Source organism: Rattus norvegicus, chromosome 8, assembly GCF_036323735.1.
Source record: "Rattus norvegicus strain BN/NHsdMcwi chromosome 8, GRCr8, whole genome shotgun sequence".
Classification (NCBI taxonomy): Eukaryota; Metazoa; Chordata; class Mammalia; order Rodentia; family Muridae; genus Rattus; species Rattus norvegicus.
The window spans coordinates 9,757,785-9,780,112 of NC_086026.1; the positions used below are offsets into that span (position 1 = coordinate 9,757,785).

The 22,328-nt window shown below is 37.1% G+C and overlaps 1 protein-coding gene across 7 annotated transcripts in view; it reads left to right on the plus strand.

Moving 5' to 3' along the window:
• The window catches only part of Kbtbd3 (kelch repeat and BTB domain containing 3), a 30,808-nt gene extending 8,556 nt beyond the window's left edge, over window positions 1-22,252 (plus strand). For 4 of the 7 annotated variants that reach the window (XM_006242477.5, XM_006242476.4, XM_039081335.2 and 1 more), the window contains exons 2-3: window positions 577-821; window positions 13,262-22,252. In XM_006242477.5, the coding sequence (XP_006242539.1) occupies window positions 601-821; window positions 13,262-14,864 (1,824 nt within the window). In that variant the 5' untranslated portion in view covers window positions 577-600 and the 3' untranslated portion in view covers window positions 14,865-22,252. Of the gene's footprint in view, window positions 1-405; window positions 822-13,261 lie in introns of those variants that run through there. The other 3 variants (XM_006242474.5, NM_001108121.1, XM_006242478.5) reach the window with 3 other exon arrangements.
• Window positions 22,253-22,328: the final 76 nt, after the last annotated feature.

A 22,328-nucleotide genomic window follows, 5' to 3' on the forward strand; every position in this document is an offset into this window, starting at 1 on the left:
ACATCACCATCAACATTTTAATCCTGATTTTGCTACAGTAGAACATTCATAGAAGGACAGGGATATATAGAGTGTATACTAAAGTAAGAACTACTTCAAGAGTAATAATTTAATAACAATAAGACAAGGCATATAGTAAAGGCCTAAAGAAGGTAGGTATTCATACAGTTTATACAGTTAATTCTACAACCATAAACTTAGGTCTCAATTAAAACGTACTTCTCAATTCAAATACACATTTATGAAAATTCAAAAAGAGTTTAGTACTAAATATCATGAAAAAATGTTTAAAGTAAGGTTTACTATCATATTGCTGTTGTTGAGTATTGTTATAATTTCACACCATGAATACATTTTTTAAAAGTTCATTATGGGAGATTGTGACAAATGTGGATGTCAGAAGATAGTTTTGTGGAGTTGATTCTCTTCCACTTCATATGGGTTCTGTGCATCTAACTTAGGTCACCAGCTTGCATGGTAAGAGCTTTTGCCTGATAAGCTATGTTGCCAGCTTGAAGAGGTCGAATTAAATCTGAAATTTTCATTAGCTTCCTATCACACTTTTTTTTATTCTAGTTCTAAGAACAGGTGGAATTGGCTATGGATAAGTCATACAATTTAAATGAACAAAGCTCATGGAATGGTATCTCATCTGAAAAGAAAAAGAATTTCCTTGCATCAGAAGATCATGGACAGAAAATCTTAAGTGTACTACAAAGTTTTAGAGAACAGAATGTCTTTTATGACTTCAAAATAATCATGAAAGAAGAAATAATCCCATGTCATCGTTGTGTGTTGGCAGCATGCAGTGACTTTTTCAGGTACTGTACCCCTATCTGTGCCTTAGATTTTATATATGAAAAACTACATTATATCTTACAACCATATTCTGCCCCCTGAACATGCTATAATAATGTTTAACTCTTAATAAAAAAGGCTTAATTATAAGTAGATTATTAATAGCTTTTGACCTGGGAATGTTAAACTACAGCTGTAAAAACAAGAGTCCTCCCAGGACAGTTTCCCAGAGATCTTTAAAATTAGTGCCATCAGCTATTCTGGGTAAGGTTCATATGGGATCAACTTTGAGGATTCCTTGAATGATATCATGTTAGCAAACGGTGAAATGACAAGTTGAAAAATATAGAAGCTGAATTTACAGAATTTAACCAAGAAGAAAACAATTTAGTGGTGTCAATGACATTTCCCAGGGCAGGAACTGCAGCCCAGATGACTATTTTTTTCCATGCATGCAATTTCAGCATTGAGGAGGCTGAGAAAGGAAGATTGTCATGATGATAGTAGGTTTCTGTTACTATAAGGTCACATGTGTTATTACAATACTGTGGTGACTGTTTCCTGGCCTATAAAAAAACAGGTATTTTTTGCTGACAGTCTGCAGTCAGCCATCCTAGTCATACTGCAGTAAACTCAAGTCCTCACTTGATACTCCGTGTTAGGTCCAGTTTTGGAAGAAAAATTAAGTAGGGATTTAATCTCCCAACAAATTGGTAAAAACAGAGTAAGATTTAATATATGAAGCAAAGTGGTAATTATATTGCATTTATGATTTATTTAAATTGGGGACTGAACCCAGGGCCTTGTGGGTTCAATTAATGATTTTGAATCATTAATTCAAAGCCTGCTTTATATAAATATATAATTCAAAACCTTCTGTATTGCCATTAGAGTAAATATTATAAGCTAGACTTCAATAATTCACAGTGTCCGTGGCCAGGGAGGCTCCAGCAGTATTAAACGAGCTGTTTTCTTAGTGTAACTCTTCTCATTTTGTTTCTTCATATACTCTGAGGTATGTTTTGAGCTCTACTGGGGTCCCCAATGTTAGAATCTGTTGCTCCCGGGCCCCCTTTGTCTTCCTTTCTTTTAAGCACAGCTTTCCTTCCATGTTTCTTTTAGGGCAGCGCTTATCCTTATAAATGTGGCCTCTTGTTCACAGGCCTCGGTCTGTTTAAGGGTTTAAATACTTAGTTTCTTAGTATATGTGCCCTAATCTAAATCCCAGCTCTCCTGCGTACTATTCATGTGACCTTACGCAAATCACTTACCCTCTTCAGACCTAGGTCTCCTCACTAGTGACAAGGAAATTAGAAAAATAGAGAAAATAAAAAAATAGGAATTAATACATAAGGTCATTCTGTAGGTTATAAAGGAAATAATATATAATTGGTTAGCATGTTTTATTTTACATTCAGTTACTGTTAGTCAATAAAGTTCTTGTTTCATAACAAAAAAACACAGAAAGATTCTGTTCTGAGTATTCAGCATGATTTTCTTGCAGTGTTTTCAAGGTAATACAACAAAAAGTTCATGTAAACATTTGAATTTGTAATCCTCTGAGCTTATCAAATTTTTTAAATAGTTCTGTATGTTAATTCTTTGACAGTTTTTTACATGTGTATCATGTGTGCAGAATTTTTATAATTATAAAGCTAAATTTAACAATATTAGTAAATAATACACAACAAAATGGAGCCTTATACCTTTTCTTCACTTTTTGAGTCTGCTTTTCATTGTAAAAATTACTATCAGAGTAGAATAATAGTTTTCATTTTTAATTTTAAAGTTTTAAACAGCAGAGATGACTGGTCTTGATTGAATTTTATTAAAGGAATACATAGTTAACATGAAAATATGTACAAATGTTGCTAGAAATTCTTTTTAAAGATTTGTTTTGTGTATATGAGCACTTTTTCTTCGTACACACCAGAAATGGGGAACAGATCCCATTACAGATGTTTGGAAACCATCGTATGGTTGCTGCTTAATGACTAGCAACCTCTGGAAGAGCAGCCAGTGCTTTTTTTTTTTTAATTTCTTTTTTTATTGGATATATTTTATTTATTTATTAATTTAGTAATATTTATTTATTAATTTATTAATTAATTTATTTAGTTCAAATGTTATCGCCTTTCCTGGTTTCCCGTCCATAAACTCCCTATCCCATTCCCCTCTCCCTTCTTCATCATCTTCTTCTTCTTCTTTTTTTTTTTTTTAATTAACTTGAGTATTTCTTATTTACATTTCGAATGTTATACCCTTTCCCGGTTTCCCGACCAAAATCCCCCTAAACCCTCCCCCTCGCCTTCTTTCTTGGTGTTCCCCTCCCCATCCTCCCCCCATTACCACCCTCCCCACAACAATCACGTTCACTGGGGGTTCAGTCTTAGCAGGACCAAGGGCTTCCCCTTCCACTGGTGCTCTTACTAGGCTATTCATTACTACCTATGAGGTCAGAGTCCAGGGTCAGTCCATGTATAGTCTTTAGGTAGTGGCTTAGTCCCTGGAAGCTCTGGTTGCTTGGCATTGTTGTTCATATGTGGTCTCGAGCCCCTTCAAGCTCTGTCAGTCCTTTCTCTGATTCCTTCAATGGGGGTCCTGTTCTCAGTTCAGTGGTTTGCTGCTGGCACTCGCCTATGTATTTGCTGTATTCTGGCTGAGTCTCTCAGGAGAGATCTACATCCGGTTCCTGTCAGCCTGCACTTCTTTGCATCATCCATCTTGTCTAATTGGGTGGCTGTATATGTATGGCCACATGTGGGGCAGGCTCTGAATGGGTGTTCCTTCTGCCTCTGTTTTAATCTTTGCCTCCCTATTCCATGCCAAGGATATTCTTGTTCCCCTTTTAAAGAAGGAGTGAAGCATTCGCATTTTGATCATCCATCTTGAGTTTCACATGTTCTGTGCATCTAGGGTAATTCAAGCATTTGGGCTAATTGCCACTTTTCAATGAGTGCATACCGTGTGTGTTTTTTTGTGATTGGGTTAGCTCACTCAGGATGATATTTTCCAGTTCCCTCCATTTGCCTATGAATTTCATAAAGTGTTTTTAATAGCTGAGTAATATTCCATTGTGTAGATGTACCACATTTTCTGTATCCATTCCTCTGTTGAAGGGCATCTGGGTTCTTTCCAGCTTCTGGCTATTATGAATAAGGCTTCTATGAACATAGTGGAGCATGTGTCTTTTTTATATGTTGGGGCGTCTTTTGGGTATATGCCCAAGAAAGGTCTAGCTCAGTCCTCAGGTACTTCAATGTCCAATTTTCTGGGGAAACTCCAGACTGATTTCCAGAATGGTTGTACCAGTCTGCAATCCCACCAACAATGAAGGAGTGTTCCTCTTTCTCCACATCCTCGCCAGCATTTGCTGTCACCTGAGTTTGTGATCGTAGCCATTCTCACTGGTGTGAGGTGAAATCTCAGGGTTGTTTTGATTTGCATTTCCCTTATGACTAAAGATGTTGAACATTTCTTTAGGTGTTTCTCAGCCATTCGGCATTCCTCAGCTGTGAATTCTTTGTTTAGCTCTGAACCCCATTTTTTAATAGGGTTATTTGTCTCCCTGCGGTCTAACTTCTTGAGTTCTTTGTATATTTTGGATATAAGCCCTCTATCTGTTGTAGGATTGGTAAATACCTTTTCCCAATCTGTTGGTTGCCGTTTTGTCCTAACCACAGTGTCCTTTGCCTTACAGAAGCTTGGGAGTTTTATGAGATCCCATTTGTCGATTCTTGATCTTAGAGCATAAGCCATTGGTGTTTTGTTCAGAAAAATTTTTCCAGTGCCCATGTGTTCGAGATGCTCCCCTAGTTTTTCTTCTATTAGTTTGAGTGTATCTGGTTTGATGTGGAGGTCCTTGATCCACTTGGACTTAAGCTTTGTACAGGGTGATAAGCATGGATCGATCTGCATTCTTCTACATGTTGACCTCCGGTTGAACCAGCACCATTTGCTGAAAATGCTATCTTTTTTCCATTGAACGGTTTTGGCTCCTTTGTCAAAAATCAAGTGCCCATAAGTGTGTGGGTTCATTTCTGGGACTTCAATTCTGTTCCACTAGTCTATCTGTCTGTCTCTGTACCAATACCATGCAGTTTTTATCACTGTTGTTCTGTAATACTGCTTGAGTTCAGGGATAGTGATTTCCCCCTGAAGTCCTTTTATTGTTGAGGATAGTTTTAGCTATTCTGGGTTTTTTGTTATTCCAGATGAATTTGCAGATTGCTCTGTCTAACTCTTTGAAGAATTGGATTGGTATTTTGATGGGGATTGCATTGAATCTGTAGATCGCTTTTGGTAAAATGGCCATTTTTACTATATTAATCCTGCCAATCCATGAGCGTGGGAGATCTTTCCATCTTCTGAGGTCTTCTTCAATTTCTTTCTTCAGAGGATTAAAGTTCTTATTGTACAGATCTTTTACTTGCTTGTTTAAAGTCACACCGAGGTACTTTATATTATTTGGGTCTATTATGAAGGGTGTCATTTCCCTAATTTCTTTCTCGGCTTGTTTCTCTTTTGTGTAGAGGAAGGCTACTGATTTATTTGAGTTAATTTTATACCCAGCCACTTTGCTGAAGTTGTTTATCAGCTTTAGTAGTTCTCTGGTGGAACTTTTGGGATCACTTAAATATACTATCATATCATCTGCAAATAGTGATATTTTGACCTCTTCTTTTCCGATCTGTATCCCCTTGATCTCCTTTTGTTGTCTTATTGCTCTGGCTAGAACTTCAAGACCTATATTGAATAAGTAGGGAGAGAGTGGACAGCCTTGTCTAGTTCCTGATTTTAGTGGGATTGCTTCAAGTTTCTCTCTATTTAGTTTAGTGTTAGCAACTGGTTTGCTGTATATGGCTTTTACTGTATTTAGGTATGGGCCTTGAATTCCTATTCTTTCCAGGACTTTTATCATGAAGGGGTGTTGAATTTTGTAAAATGCTTTCTCAGCATCTAATGAAATGATCATGTGGTTTTGTTCTTTCAGTTTGTTTATATAATGGATCACGTTGATGGTTTTCCGTATATTAAACCATCCCTGCATGCCTGGGATGAAGCCTACTTGATCATGGTGGATGATTGTTTTGATGTGCTCTTGGATTCAGTTTGCCAGAATTTTATTGAGTATTTTTGTGTCGATATTCATAAGGGAAATTGGTCTGAAGTTCTCTTTCTTTGTTGGGTCTTTGTGTGGTTTAGATATAAGAGTAATTGTGGCTTCATAGAAGGAATTTGGTAGTGCTCAATCTGTTTCAATTTTGTGGAATAGTTTGGATAGTATTGGTATGAGGTCTTCTATGAAGGTCTGATAGAATTCTGCACTAAACCTATCTGGACCTGGGCTCTTTTTGGTTGGGAGACCTTTAATGACTGCTTCTATTTTGTTAGGAGTTATGGGGTTGTTTAAATGGTTTATCTGTTCCTGATTTAACTTCGGTACCTGGTATCTGTCTAAGATATTGTCCATTTCCTGCAGATTTTCAAGTTTTGTTGAATATAGGCTTTTGTAGTAAGATCTGATGATTTTTTGAATTTTCTCTGAATCTGTAGTTATGTCTCCCTTTTTCATTTCTGATTTTGTTAATTTGGACACACTCTCTGTGTCCTCTCGTTAGTCTGGCTAAGGGTTTATCTATATTGTTGATTTTCTCAAAGAACCAACTTTTGGTTCTGTTGATTGTTTGTATGGTCCTTTTTTTTTCCTACTTGGTTAATTTCTGCTCTGATTTTGACTATTTCCTGCCTTCTACTCTCCTGGGTGTATTTGCTTCTTTTTGTTCTAGAGCTTTTAGGTGTGCTGTCAAGCTGCTGACATATGCTCTCTTCTTTTTCTTTCTATAGGCACTCAGAGGTATGAGTTTTCCTCTTAGCATAGCTTTCATTGTGTCTCATAAGTTTGGGTATGTTGTACCTTCATTTTCATTAAATTCTAAGAAGTCTTTCATTTCTTTCTTTATTTCTTCCTTGACCAGGTTATTGTTGAGTAGAGCATTGTTCAATTTCCACGTATATGTGGGCATTCTTCCCTTATTGTTATTGAAGACCAGCTTTAGGCCGTGGTTGTCTGATAGGACACATGGGATTATTTCTATCTTTCTGTATCTGTTGAGGCCTGTTTTTCGACCAATTATATGTTCAGTTTTGTAGAAAGTACCATGAGGTGCTGAGAAGAATGTATATCCTTTTGCTTTAGGATAGAATGTTCTATAAATATCTGTTAAGTCCATTTGTTTCATGACTTCTCTTAGTCTGTCTACATCTCTGTTTAATTTCTGTTTCCATGATCTATCTGTCCATTGATGAGAGTGGGGTGTTGAAATCTCCTACAATTATTGTGTGAGGTGCAGTGTGTGTTCTGAGCTTTAGTAAGGTTTCTTTTACGTATATAGGTGCCCTTCTATTTGGAGCATAGATGTTTAGGATTAAGAGTTCATCTTGGTGGATTTTTCCTTTGATGAATATGAAGTGTCCTTCCTTATCTTTTTTGATGACTTTTAGTTGAAAATTGATTTTATTTGATATTAGAATGGCTACTCCAGTTTGCTTCTTCAGACCATTTGCTTGGAACGTTGTTTTCCAGCCTTTCAATCTGAGGTAGTTTCTGTCTTTGTCTCTGAGATGTGTTTCCTGTAGGCAGCAGAATGCAGGGTCCTCATTGCCTATCCAGTTTGTTAATCTATGTCTTTTTCTTGGGGAGTTGAGACCATTGATGTTGAGAGATATTAAGAAATAGTGATTATTGCTTCCTGTTATATTCATATTTGGATGTGAGGTTATGTTTGTGTGCTTTTCTTCTCTTTGTTTTATTGCCAAGACCATTAGTTTCTTGCTTTTTCTAGGGTGTAGCTTGCCTCCTTATGTTGGGCTTTACCATTTATTATCCTTTGTAGTGCTGGATTTGTAGAAAGATATTGTGTAAATTTGGTTTTGTCATGGAATATCTTGGGTTCTCCATCTATGTCAATTGAGAGTTTTGCAGGATACAGTAACCTGGGTGGCATTTTTGTTTTCTTAGGGTCTGTATGACATCTGTCCAGGATCTTCTGGCTTTCATACTCTCCTGCGAGAAGTCTGGTCTGCCTTTATATGTTACTTGACCTTTTTCCCTTACTCCTCTTTATATTCTTTCTTTATTTTGTGCATTTGTTGTTTTGACTATTATGTGACGGGAGGAGTTTCTTTTCTGGTCGAATCTATTTGAAGTTCTTTAGGCTTCTTGTACATTTATGGGCATCTCTTTCTTTAGGTTAGGGAAGTTTTGTTCTATGATTTTGTTGAAGATATTTACTGGTCCTTTGAGCTGGGAGTCTTCACTCTCTTCTATACCTATTATCCTTAGGTTTGATCTTCTCATTGAGTCCTGGATTTCCTGTATGTTTTGGACCAGTAGCTTTTTCTGCTTTACATTATCTTTGACAGTTGAGGCAATGATTTCTATGGAATCTTCTGCACCTGAGATTCTCTCTTCTATCTCTTGTATTCTGTAGGTGATGCTTGTATCTATGGCTCCTTGTCTCTTCCTTTGGTTTTCTATATCCAGGGTTGTTTCCCTGTATTCTTTCTTGATTGCTTCTATTTTCATTTTTAATTCCTTCAACTGTTTGATTGTGTTTTCCTGGAATTCTTTCAGGGATTTTTGTAATTCCTCTCTGTAGGCTTCTACTTGTTTATTTATGTTTTCCTGCGTTTCTCTAAGGGAGTTCTTCATGTTTTTCTTGAAGACCTCCCACATCATGATCAAATATGATTTTAAATCTAGATCTTGCTTTTCTGGTGTGTTTGGATATTCAGTGTTTGCCTTGGTGGGAGAATTGGCCTCCGATGATGCCATGTAATCTTGGTTTCTGTTGCTTGGGTTCCTGAGCTTGCCTCTTGCCATCAGATTATCTCTGGTGTTACTTTGTTCTGCTATTTCTGACAGTGGCTAGACTGTCCTATCAGCCTGTGTGTCAGGAGTGCTGTAGACCTGTTTCCTGTTTTCTTTCAGCCAGTTATGGGAACAAAGTGTTCTGCTTTCGGGCGTGTAGTTTTTCCTATCTACAGGTCTTCAGCTGTTCCTTGGGCCTGTGTCCTGAGTTCACCAGGCAGGTTGCTTGGAGTAGAAAAGTTGGTTTTACCTGTGGTCCCGAGGCTCAAGTTTGCTTGTGGGGTGTTGCTTATGAGCTCTCCACAAGGGCAGCAACCAGGAGGACCTGCGCCGCCCTTTCCGTGAGCCCCCGTGCACCAGGGTCCCAGATGGCGTTTGGTGTTTTCCTCTGGAGTCAGAAATGTGGGCAGAGTGTAGTCTCTTCTGGCTTCCCAGGCATGTCTGCCTTCTGAAGGTTTAGCTCTCCCTCCCACGGGATTTGGGTGCAGAGAACTGTTGATCCGGTTGGTCCCTTCAGGTTCTGGTGCTGTCTTGGGCGCAGGGGACCTACAGCTCCAGTACCCTTATCTACCAGATCCCAGAGGCCGTATATAGTTTCCTCTTGGGCCAGGGATGTGGGCAGGGGTGGGCAGTGTTGGTGGTCTCTTCTGCTCTGCAGTCTCAGGAGTGCCCACCTGTCCGGTGGTGAGCTGTCTCTCCCACGGGGTTTGGGAACAGTGAGCTGCGGGCGATGATCAGCGAAAGCACAGCCAGTGCTCTTAACCACTGAGCCTTCTCTTTATCCCTGTGGCTAGAAATTTAATCATTTATACTTTTAAAATGAACAATCAATTTTAAATATCTACAGTTTGATAAAAACTAACTGCATTGAGAGAATGTAAAGTAAAAGTGTCAGAAAAGTTTGCACTACATCACAAAATTTATGATTAAGATACAAACATCAAGGAACATGTCTTATAGAAACCACTTATAATAACATGTCATATCTGAGAAATAAGTAGGAAAGTATGGTAAAGTATAAGAATTTGATCTTAAATGTGTCTTCTGCAAGTGTGTAGAAGCTGATATCAAATTAAAAATACATATAGAATCCAGGGACTGAAAAAATTGTTTATTGATTAAGAGCATCCATATGGTAATTCATAATCAGCTATAATTCTAGTTCCAGGGAATCTGTTCCCCTTTTATGTCCTTCACGGGCATTAGGTACATTCCTGTGCACATTTATACATGAAGACAAAAACCACCCATAACCACAAATAAAACTATAGTAGGTTGGTAGACACATACATAAACAGACACACAGAGATGTGGAAGGAGGAGTAGTATTAGGAAACATTTGATTTCTTAATACTTTGCAATGATTAAGTTATTTATTCTTCTAAACAACTTGCTTAATCCCTTTATTTTGCAAGACTCCATGATATAGATAATTACAAGTTAGAATTTCTAAACTGGCATACATTGTGTTAGGATATATCATAATTATAACTTTTCTCACTACATTTATTTGGCTTCCTATTAAGAAGTATATTGAGTATGCAGGGAAAAAGACTGTTTATTATTGTTTTCCTATTTTATTTGAAAGATCTCACATAGTCTTCAAGTAGATTTTGTGATTACTAATTGATTTATTTATCCTCTGGGACAGACTCTAAGCAAAAAGTTAGCCCCTATACCACCAAGTACAAATATTTGGATACTCACTGGTATAGCACCCAAAGTACTTATCTTAGTTACTTTTCTAAGCTGTGGTAAGACAACATGACTGTCATAGTCAGAATTTCTATTCCTGCATAAAACAGTAGAACCAAGAAGCTAGTTGGGGAGGAAAGGGTTTATTCAGCTTATACTCCATGTGGCTGTTGACCACCAAAGGAAGTCAGGACTGGAACTCAAGCAGGTCAGGGGAGGAGCTGATGCAGAGGCCATGGAGGGATGTTACTTACTGGCTTGCTCCCCCTGGCTTGCTCAGCTTGCTGTCTTATAAAACCCAAGACCACCAGCCCAGGGCTGGCACCACCTGGGTCCTCTCCCCTTGATCACTAATTGAGAAAATGTCTTACAGCTGGGTCTCATGGAGGCATTTCCTCAACTGAGACTCCTTTCTCAGTGATAATTCCAGCTTGTGTCAAGTTGACACACAAAACCAGCCAGTACAATTGACACACAAACACATCAGTATTAATCCTCAACCCTTACTTTTTTTTTTTTTCCGGAGCTGGGGACCGAACCCAGGGCCTTGTGCTTGCTAGGCAAGTGCTCTACCACTGAGCTAAATCCCCAGCCCCAACCCTTACTTTCTTATTCATCCCCAAGATCTAAATAACTTTAAGAGTGACGCAGTCTTTTAACTGTGGACTCCACTAAAATACTTTCCTCCTTCAAGAGGTTAAAATATCAGGGCACAGTTACAATCAAAAGTGAAATCAAACTGCCCAATGTCTGGGATCCATTCACGGTCTTCTGGGTCACTTCTCTAGCTCTGTCCTTCGTAGCACACACCTTGTCTTCTATGCTCCAGCTGCCTGTACTCCACTGTTCTGCTTTTCTTGGTGGTCATGTCATGGTACTGGCATCTCCAAAACGCTGCTGTCTTCTGCTGCAATTAGGCTTCACTAATACCCTCTCACGGGCTCTCTTGATGATGCCAAACCTCATCTCCTTTGAATGGCCCCTTGAGTCCTGGACCATCAATTGCAACAGAGGGTGCACCTTCACCAATGGCCTTCCATTGGAGGCATCACAGTGCCCAGCCTCAGCTGCTCTTCATAGTCCCTTCACGCCTTCAAAACCAGTACTACCTGGGTGACTCTTACACTTTACCATGTCCAGCCACAGCATAAGGTACAACCTTGGCTATCTCTGGAACACAGCCTCTTTTTGCTCTCAGAAAACGCTTCCCATAAGATTTCGCCTTAATGATGCTGGTCTCTTCTTAATCACCACTAATATCCTAGCTCCAGTTGACCAGCATCAATAGTCCCAGTAACACAAAGGTTTTGCTTTAGCAGTTTTGTCAACTTGTTAATCACAGCTGATTCTTAAGGCCCAGCTAACCAAACCACAGAATCTTCACAATCAAAACAGCTAGAGCTCCAAAAAGAGTCTTTAATCTTCCCTCTGAAATTTCACAAGTCAGGCCCCCATCTCTGCACTGTTCTCAACATTATTGTCCAAGCTCCTACAGAGCATCCCACAGAGCTCCTAATATTCCAGTGGCTCTTCTAGTTCAAAGTTCCAAAGTCCTTCCACAGTCCTCACCAAAACATGGTCAGGTTGTCACAGGAATACCCTCTATGCTGGTAGCAATTTGTCTTAGAAAGGGTTTCTATTCCTGGACAAAACATCACGACCAAGAAGCAAGTTGGGGAGGAAAGAGTTTATTTTGCTTACACTGCCACATTGCTGTTCATCACCAAAGGAAGTCAGGACTGGAACTCACACAGGGCAAGAAACAGGAGCTGATGCAGAGGCCATGGAGGGAAGATAGCCCCAATACCACCAAGTACAAGTTTTTGGATACTCACTCGTATAGCGCCCAAAGTATTTTTCTTAGTTACTTTTCTAAGCTGTGGTAAGAAAACATGACCAAAACAACTTATAAAAGAAAGTGTCTAATTTAGCTTACAGTTTCAGAAGGTTAGGGTCAGTGATGGGAGAGCAAAGGCACAGTAGCAAAAATATGAGAGAACACACTCATAATGGCACCACTGTTTTGAAACCTCGTATCTCCCCCATTGACACACCTCTTGCATAAGGCTACCATTTAGTCCTTCCCAGATTGTTATACCAACTGGGGACCAGGTATTCAAACCTTTCCCAATTGGGGGGTGGGGATGTCATTCTCAGTCAGATCGGCACAGCATTTTTTTTTAATATTTATCAGCACAGTTATGAAATTAGGATCTCTACAAATAATATTTCTGTCTCTCCTGAGTTCAAAATAGTCCCAATTCCCTAGATTTGCCTTTTAATTTCCAAGCTGGCATAATTACTCCAATTTAGGGAACAGTCTCTGTCTTTCTGTGATTTTTACCACAAAAATGTAGGTTTGGCTTTTTGACTTTGTATGGCTTGGATTTTGGATATTGCTTCCTTGGTCCCCTTTTCGGTATGACTCTGATTTGACAGATTTCTCCACAGACCAATACAAAATCAATGGTGGCAGTGGGCCTCTCATTTTCTGTGTTTGATGTAAATTTTTTAAGTCTAAGACCTTGAGCAGAGTATGTTGAGAAATTTTAGTTTTGATCACAGATATAATTAATTTGCCATTGGGGAAAAAAACTGAGTTATATGTAAGAACTAGCCAATGTATAAAATTTGAACCACTTTACAACCTTGTTTTATTTCTTTCTGTATCTCAGCTATACTGTATATGTTTTTATTATGAAAGTTACATAATATCTCAGCAGATAAGTAGTATGCCATATAGTTATTTTAAATGTTAAAATAATTCCTTAGGATGCCATTAAATCTTATAAATGTATCCTAAATTAAGTAAGTAGTAAAAAGGCATGTGTTGGAAATAGTTCAAATACTTCTGTTTACTTGTGCTTCTTTTTTTTTTTTTTTAATATTTTTCAGGGCTATGTTTGAAGTAAACATGAAAGAAAGAGATGACGGAAGTGTTACCATTACTAACTTGTCCTCCAAAGCTGTAAAAGCATTTCTTGACTATGCCTATACCGGAAAAACAAGAATAACAGATGATAACGTGGAAATGTTCTTCCAGTTGTCATCCTTTCTTCAAGTTTCCTTCCTGTCCAAAGCTTGCAGTGACTTTTTAATAAAAAGCATCAGTCTGGTCAATTGTTTGCATTTGTTATCTCTGTCAGACAGCTACGGCTCTGCCCAGTTGTTCAGTCACACTTTATATTTTGTGCAACATCACTTTCATTTGTTGTTCAAATCCAGAGACTTTTTAGAGATGAATTTTGGAGTGCTGCAAAAGTGTCTGGAATCAGATGAATTGAATGTACCTGAAGAAGAAATGGTCCTGAAGGCTGTCCTCACATGGATTAAATACAATGTAGAGTCCAGGCAAAAGCACCTGCCTCACTTGATTGCAAAAGTAAGATTACATCAGTTATCTGAGGCCTCACTTCAAGACTGTTTGCTCAATGAAGAGTATTTACTCAAAAGCACAAACTGTTTTGAGACAATCGTGGATGCTATTAAACGTGTGCAAGGTTCTAGTGGCCTCTTTCCTGATGCTCGACCATCAACAACTGAAAAATATATATTCATCCATAAAACTGAGGAAAATGGAGAAAATCAATATACATTTTGCTATAATATTAAAACTGACTCCTGGAAAATATTGTCACAATCACATCTGATTGATTTGCCAGGATCTAGTCTGTCTAGCTATGGAGAGAAAATATTCTTGACAGGGGGTTGCAAAGGAAAGTGCTGTAGAAAGGTTCGACTTCATATTGCAGAGTCTTACCATGATGCCACTGACCAGACCTGGTGCTACTGTCCAATAAAAAATGAGTTTTTCTTCGTTTCAACCATGAAAACCCCAAGAACCATGCATACATCAGTCACGGCTCTCAATCGATTATTTGTTATAGGTGGAAAGACTAGAGGATCCCAGGACATTAAAAGTCTCTTAGATGTTGAATCTTATGATCCACTGTCCAAAGAGTGGACATCAGTTAGCCCTTTACCCAGAGGCATCTATTACCCAGAAGCCAGTGCATGCCAGAATGTCATTTATGTCCTTGGATCTGAGGTAGAGATTGCCGATGCTTTCAATCCATCACTTGATTGCTTTTTTAAATACAATGCTACAACTGACCAGTGGTCTGAACTAGTAGCAGAGTTTGGGCAGTTTTTTCATGCTACTTTAATTAAAGCTGTCCCAGTAAACTGCACCCTTTATATATGTGATCTTTCCACCTATAAGGTGTATAGTTTTTGTCCTGATACTTGTGTTTGGAAAGGAGAAGGCTCTTTTGAGTGTGCAGGCTTTAATGCAGGTGCAATTGGGATTGAGGATAAGATTTACATATTAGGTGGAGACTATGCACCAGATGAGATCACAGATGAGGTGCAGGTCTACCACAGTAGTAGGTCAGAGTGGGAAGAGGTGTCACCAATGCCAAGAGCTTTAACTGAATTTTACTGTCAGATCATTCAGTTCAACAAATACAGGGACCCATGGTATTCTAATCATTTCTAAAAGTAATATTTGCATGAGTGCTCTAAAATTATGCCTGGTACAATTGGTTAAAATTATATTATTATATCTTAGCACAATAAAATGCTCCTTCTATTAAAGAACAACTATCGATATATGCTGTCCCAGAAGTTTAAAATATGAAATACATTTTGCCAACATTTTATTGAATATAAATTCATCTTGAATAATCCAGAACATGTAATATTTTCTTGTGTAGATAAAAATTACAGATTTATGCCTGTTAAATCTATAAAAGGATGGAAAATATTAGTGTTCACAAATGTGTACTTTATAGAAGGAAAAATTTTTCTGAAGTGAAAGTTGCTTATATACTGCATATTATATGACATGAAGATAAATTAGAAATAGATGAGAAATTCACATTGTACACCGTAGGTGTAAGAATTGAATTCCTACTGTTTTCTGCTTGCTGGTTAAATGGTTTCACTTCACCTTTGTGTGGCTAGAAATTTGCCAAAATACACTTTTTCATCCTTCTGGTCAACACACCAAGAATAGTTTGGCTTTACTATTATTGTGTATAATATTATGTACATGCACTATATCTTTTTTACTAAGAAGGTATTGGAGCACATTAAATTGCTAAGTTGCAGCTAATTTTTTTTTAAATTTCTGGTTCTATTTGTTTTCACTGTCATCTTGAGACTTAGCTTTAGTTACAACTTGGCACTCATTTTCTGGTTCACATTTAATAGATTTAAAATCGTTTTACATTTTTTTATTTAACTATCATTCTAAATTGCACCAAGCCTGAGTGTTATCTTAACATATAACTCACTGAGTGATGTCCTTACAATGTGAAATGATACTTTAAAAATACTTTTTCTACAATATTAGTGTCTGTTCCCCAACATAAATGATATAGAAATTTCTACCTTTAAGAAATTGGTCATTATTAAGTCGGCATAGCAAGTAGTAGGTTTTCTTGTGGTTTATTTTTTATTCATGTTTGTCATTATATTTTATTTCCTATTCCATAGCCCTCTCCAATTGCCTCCAAGTCCTGTTCTAGCTTTCCTGCGGGAAAGTCTCCCTTTTGTTTTCAGTTTACACCCATTCTGTAGTACTCTCTTCTCCCTTAAAATTGCTTCCTTCAGAGCCATCTCTCTCTCTCTCTCTCTCTCTCTCTCTCTCTCTCTCTCTCTCTCTCTCTCACACACACACACACACACACACACTCATAAACATATATATATGTAATGTTGCACACATATAGAAACATCTAGATTTAGTATGAGAGAAGAAAACATACAATATTTGTCTCTCTGGATTTGGCTAATTTTACTTTCCATATTACCTCTAGTTCCATCCATTTTCATACAGTTGCTCTGATTTCATTCTTGACAACTGAGTATAATTTCATTATGCATAGACCCAATATTTTCTATAACCATTCATTGTTGGTCATCTAGACTGGTTCCTGAGTGCTGTGAACAATGTAACAATAAACAGAAAAGTTCACTAATCCCTTATATGTTTAACCTGGAGCTGCAGTGAGATTCCAGGGTTTAGCATATAGCATGGGCGCTAAATTTAAACCATCATGTTGTTTTACAACTTCAGCAAAATATTCCAAGTTAATTAATCGTGCAAAGAAATGATAGAACTTTTGATATCAATAATTTCAAAATGTATGTTTATGTCAGCTTTAACGAGAGAATAAGCATCCTTGTTTCTGAAAAAAAAAAAGTTGTTCTGCTGTGCAAGAGGCATGCTTTAATTGCTTGAAAAGATATTGGCATTTTAGGTTTTAAGACCACTGATTTACATCTCAGAAATCATATAGTTTGCATAACTCAGAATTAGTGTCATTTCCTATGCTACATTTGTAAATCTTAATTTGTGGTAACTTTGCAAATAAAATTTACCTAAGTGAAAATACTTTTACACATGAAAGTATGAATTTTCAGGTGTATTTTCAAAATCAAAGTATATTTTCATGCAGCTTCAAAATCAGACTCTCAGATGTCAGTCACAGAGTATATTCTTTTTAAGCTCACAGACAGGGTTCTCTGCTCTTTCTTTTATGTACTTAATAAAAAGAAAGCTCAGTAGATGTTCCTCTGGCATTCTTAAAGCCAGTAATGATGAGTCACTTATATGGGGCTGTTAAGTATTTCTTAGTGCAGTGTGTTTAAATAATAATGTTAATAAATCTAGGAATAAACCATTTCTTCCAAAAAGGAAAAACAGAAGCAAAAACAATCCCCTCCCAACAGTGTTACATTATCAAATCCTCTTCTTTTTTTGCTATTCTTGTTGACCATTGGCTTATGGTAGTGTCTCTTGACATATCCTTGTTATCAAGACCCAACTGGCTCCATCTACTTGGGATTTGTTGCCTTTACTTATGCTGGTTTTTGGCTTAGTTCTATTACTTTGTTTGCTTTTTAAACATGTTCATTATGTTATTGTGAAGAAAATACTATATCCAATTATAAAGCCCATTTCCTTACCACCACAGGCATAGGCTTAGTTCCACTAATGTCAAGATGCCATTTCATCTAACTTCACTGATGGGGGAAAATGGTCCTATGATTAGCATCTCCAGAACCACACTGGATCCATGACTAAGCCAGTTACATCTCTGTCCCATGGCTAAATTAGTACATCCTGTGGTCTTGCCAGGCACTATGACCTTGTTACCTAAGAACAGCATTTATCACTGTGGCTCTCTGCATTCTGGTTTTCTAACATGCAAATTTCTGTGATCTCTGAAGTCTATTCACAAATATGGCATCTTTTTATGACATCTCTCAGTTTTTTCTTTCTTCTTAAATTCTGTTTTCCTTTCCTTATGGCCTGTACTGAGTACTACAGTGTAACAAACAAAATACTGAAGCACACTACTGAGACTGTTGTCATTCCTGTGGGGAAAAATTTTCTTAACATTTCTCCATTACATTTTGTCTTGTTTTACCTCATTAGAGTATGTATATAGAAGTATTTGAATATTATCTCCTGAATTTGAAAGTATATATATATATATGTATATATATATCTGTGTGTGTGTGTATATATATGTATATATATATAATTATTAAATATAGAAAAGGATTAACATATGAAATGAATTCAAAGTTAATGGACATTCCTGTAGTGATCTTCAAACCTGAGTTAAAATGTGGTCCACCTTTGTTCAGGTAGTGTCTTAAGGAAGAGTAGTTGCATAATCAAAATTGTCTAAAATCCCATAACACTTAATTCTGCATTGGTATAGACTATGCATGAAAACTGGGTTGTTTGAGGGCAACCACAGATTGAAACAATATTCCGTTTTTCGTATACTAAGAAAAATTGAATATATGTTCATTGTGTTTGGCTCAAGTTTGCATTTGACAACCAAGTCTAATATACAATTATATATCTGTTTAATATCTTGATAATCTGAAGCAATAAATTTTGTAGCAATTACATACATACTAGAATATAGAGTGTTACTTTGGGATCATTGTCAGATTGATCGAATCCATTGTTCTGTGAGCTTCACTCTTCTGTATTTGAAATTAAAATATAAGTTTAAGAAATGTCTCCAAGAGAGCAACTCCAAAAGGTAACCCTTCACAGTAAGATCTAGACTTTACAGGAAAGCATGTTTACATTCAATATAGCATTAGTTGAACTTTATAATCTCTTTAGGATGAAACTATTACTAAAACACTTTAACTTCTGATTTTAATTGTTTTACCTTCTTGAGACTTGTTAAAAATAGGACTTGATTTTATTGAAGGGAAATTTTCTTCCCTTCATCTCTTACTCCTTTTTTTTATTTTCTTCTATCATTCTGGAAGAGCTCCTAACTGAGTAAAAACAAAGACCAAATCAAAAACAAATTCTATGAATTTTTATCTCCCTGACATGGTACTTACATAAACAAAGGTGGTGATAGCCTATCTTTATATTTAAAATTTAAAGTGTGTTCATAGATTACATTTGATGGCCTAATGCCTATTCAAATTCATACCAAAATTTAATCAGGATGATAATAAGCATTAACTCTCTTAAGTTACAGTTGTACATTCAAAGTGAATGTAATCTTGGAATAAAATATGGTGTTGAAAATCTTTCTACCTTAAACATTTTGGCCACACGGTTTTTGTCTTACAGTTTATAGTTCATTGCTTTCCAAGGTAAAGAATTACTATACTGATTCCAAGTGATTACCTTTGAAAGTTCTGCTGACACTGAAAGTAACTGCCAACAGTAATGTGAACTTCCATACTTGATTTCAAATTGTTGTTTCTGCATGTCAGTCATTCAAGTACTTGGAACAGTACCATGTTTCTTACTTTCACAAAGTACATCCTCATTTTCCTTCTTATTTAAGGGCTCAACACTTTGACTTCTGCATCAGTGGCCAAGTTACATTTCTCTTTATAAGGTTGCCACAGAGACTTTCTCTTCATTGTGGTGCTGTGTTGTTGGGTCGAGCCTAGCAAACTTTGTAGAATTTTTCATGGGAGGATTTTACCTAACTTTCTAGTGCTAGTGAACTTGGGGATTCAAAACATTTTATTCTGGTGTAATTCTTTGGGTCTTAGTAGTCTCATAGAGTCAGAGCAATGGTTCTAACCTGTGGGTCACCTAAGACCATTGGAAAACATAGATATTTATATTACAATTCATGATAGTAGGAAAATTGCAGTTATGAGGTAGAAGCAGCGTTAATGACAATATTTTATTATTAATGTTTTCAAATTTTTAAAATACTTTAAAAAATCTTTCAGAAAGTCTATAAAAACTAGAAACCATAAATAGCAATTACATCATTAAGAGGACAATTTGTTCCCAGATTGGTATAGACTACCCTTATGATGAGAACAGTCTAAATGTGGACAGTCATTTGTGCTATTTGTCCAGTTGGATATAGTAGAATATTTTCATAAAACATGACCATAATTCCATAATTATCAACTGTGAAACTTTATTCACCTCATTACCTTTGAGAACACTCCCAACCATACAGGTCTTAAGTAGCTCAATGAATTTTGTACTGTTCTTAAGGATAACAAAGCTGCTAAAATAACTCAAAAAGGCAGCCATCTATTAGCAAGTATCACACTAAATAAATATTTCTTTATGATTCTCCTCTACTTGGAAGTTCACAGAGATTGAGATGTATCTTCACCATTTCAGGTTCAGTAATTAGCACAGTGCCTGTTATAGAAATCTGTCCCAGAAGCTAATTCTATTAGCAACACTTGAACCAAGATGTAATTTTCAGTTACATCATGACTGAGTATGTCTGATTCTTCCATACCTTTAGCCAGTTGTTTTCTTAAGGTGATGTTATAGCTTCTAAGTAATTTCTCTACCTATTTTTTCTAGCAGTTCATTATTTATTGTTCAGTAACAATAACTTTTAATCCTATGTTTCCTTTAAGTAGCAATAATGGGTAAGACACTAAGTACAAATGTCATTAATGCATTTGCAACCCCCATTTTTTCATTTTTATTGGATATTTTCTTTATCTACATTTCAAATATTATCCCCTTTCCAGATTTCCTCTCCTGAAAAACCTTATCCCATCCACTCACTCCCTGCCTCCATGAGGGTGCTCACCCACCCACCCACTTACTCCCTTCTGCCTCCCAACCCTGGCATTCCCCTACACTGGGGCATTGAGGTTTCACAGGACCAAGGCCTCTCCTCCCATTGATGCCCAATAAGGCCATCTTCTGCTACATATGCAGCTGGAGCCATCTGTTGGTCTTTCTTATTCTTGAGCTTCATGTTATCTGTAACATGTCCCTGGGAGCTCTGGGGGGGGGGGGTCTGGTTTGTTGATATCGTCGTTCTTCCTATGGGGTTGTAAGCCCCCTCAGCTACCTCAGTCCTTTCTCTAACTTCTCCATTGGAGATCTGGTTCTCACTGCAATATTTGGTTGTGAACTTCTACCACTGTATTTGTCAGGCTCTGGCAGAACCTCTCAGGAGAAAACTATATCAGGCTCCTGTCAGCATGCACCTCTTGGCATCCCCAATGGTGACTGGGATTGGTGACTGCTTGTGAGATGGATCCCTATGTGTGGCACTCTTTGGATGGCCTTTCTTCAGTCTCTGCTCCAAATTTGTCTCCATATTTCCTCCTACAAGTATTTTGTTCCCCCTTCTAAGAAGTACTGAATCATCCACACTTTGGTCTTTCTTCTTGAGCTTCATTTTATCTATAAATTGTATCTTGGGTATTCTGATGCAATACCCATTTTCTAAGTATAATTGCTTCAGTGATTTTTTTTTCCACTTGAGGTAGGTAATGCCCAATGCTATTACACAGATAACTTATTTCCTTTCTCTGATAGTGAAATATGAGGCCCCTGCCATATGGTATGAGAAATAAAATGAGGGAGGCAGGGGAAGAAAAAAAGAGAAATAAAATGAACATATTTTTATGTTTGTATTAACATTATTATGCAGTAAAACATCACAGTTCTATAAAACGTTAATTTATTGAAATGTGTCACAAAAATATGTTCTATCATTATCAGAAATAAAACAAAGAAAAGTGAATGCCAAGATTCTTCTTAACTCTTTGCAAATGTTCTACTGATATACAACCCTTATAGGTTTCAGATTATTGAGAATATGGCATTTGAATGGGAGGGTTTTAGAAACTCCCTCTGCTCCAGAAAGAACACAGCAAATATCCATTGCCAGAAATAACGAAAACAGAACTATTTTGCAAATACACAGGGTCAGCGGCTGATGAGCTCTGCCTCAAGGAATGCTAGTCCTATGCTATTTTCATAGAACTGTCATCCACTATATTGAATCCTTGTTCCCTAGATAATGATTCTATTTGGGGCTTGAAAGGACCAGTCATTGTAAAACACATAAGGTCTTGTTTGTGCTCACAGATAAACACTAGAGAAACCAGAAATGTTAAACACCAGACTTGTCTCTACAACAAAATGATGTGTCAGTATATTTTCCACCTCCGAAAGCTGAGAGTGGATGTAGTTAATAACCTGGTAACCTTTTCTATCTGTAGGACCTGGCCACACCTGATTCTCCTAGACTATTAACGTTTATCCCAACCTCTTCCTCTCTAGACCTTTATCATAAGCATTGCTTTTCAGTCAATAGAACCCATCCTTAAGAGAGATATCACATGTTCCTTATAGACTGGTGACCTCTACCTCATCAATATGATGGGGACCACAGCAGATGTTTGCTCCTAAGCTATAAAACTCATTTGCATGGTAGAGGCTACATGTGCTTTGCAAAAAAAGTGCTTTTTATGTAGCCTCGCCTTAACATTTATTGTTCACATATGATTGAGATAATTGTTAGCAGTAAAAACTTTTTCCCAAAAATTTACTGTATATAAATATCTCTAAATAAAGCTGCCTGGTGACCAACTCTAGATGTTTGAAGCAGTGCTGGTCATGTTGAAGTGGAATTCCTTCTTGTCTGTCATGATCATTTCTTTATGGATAGTA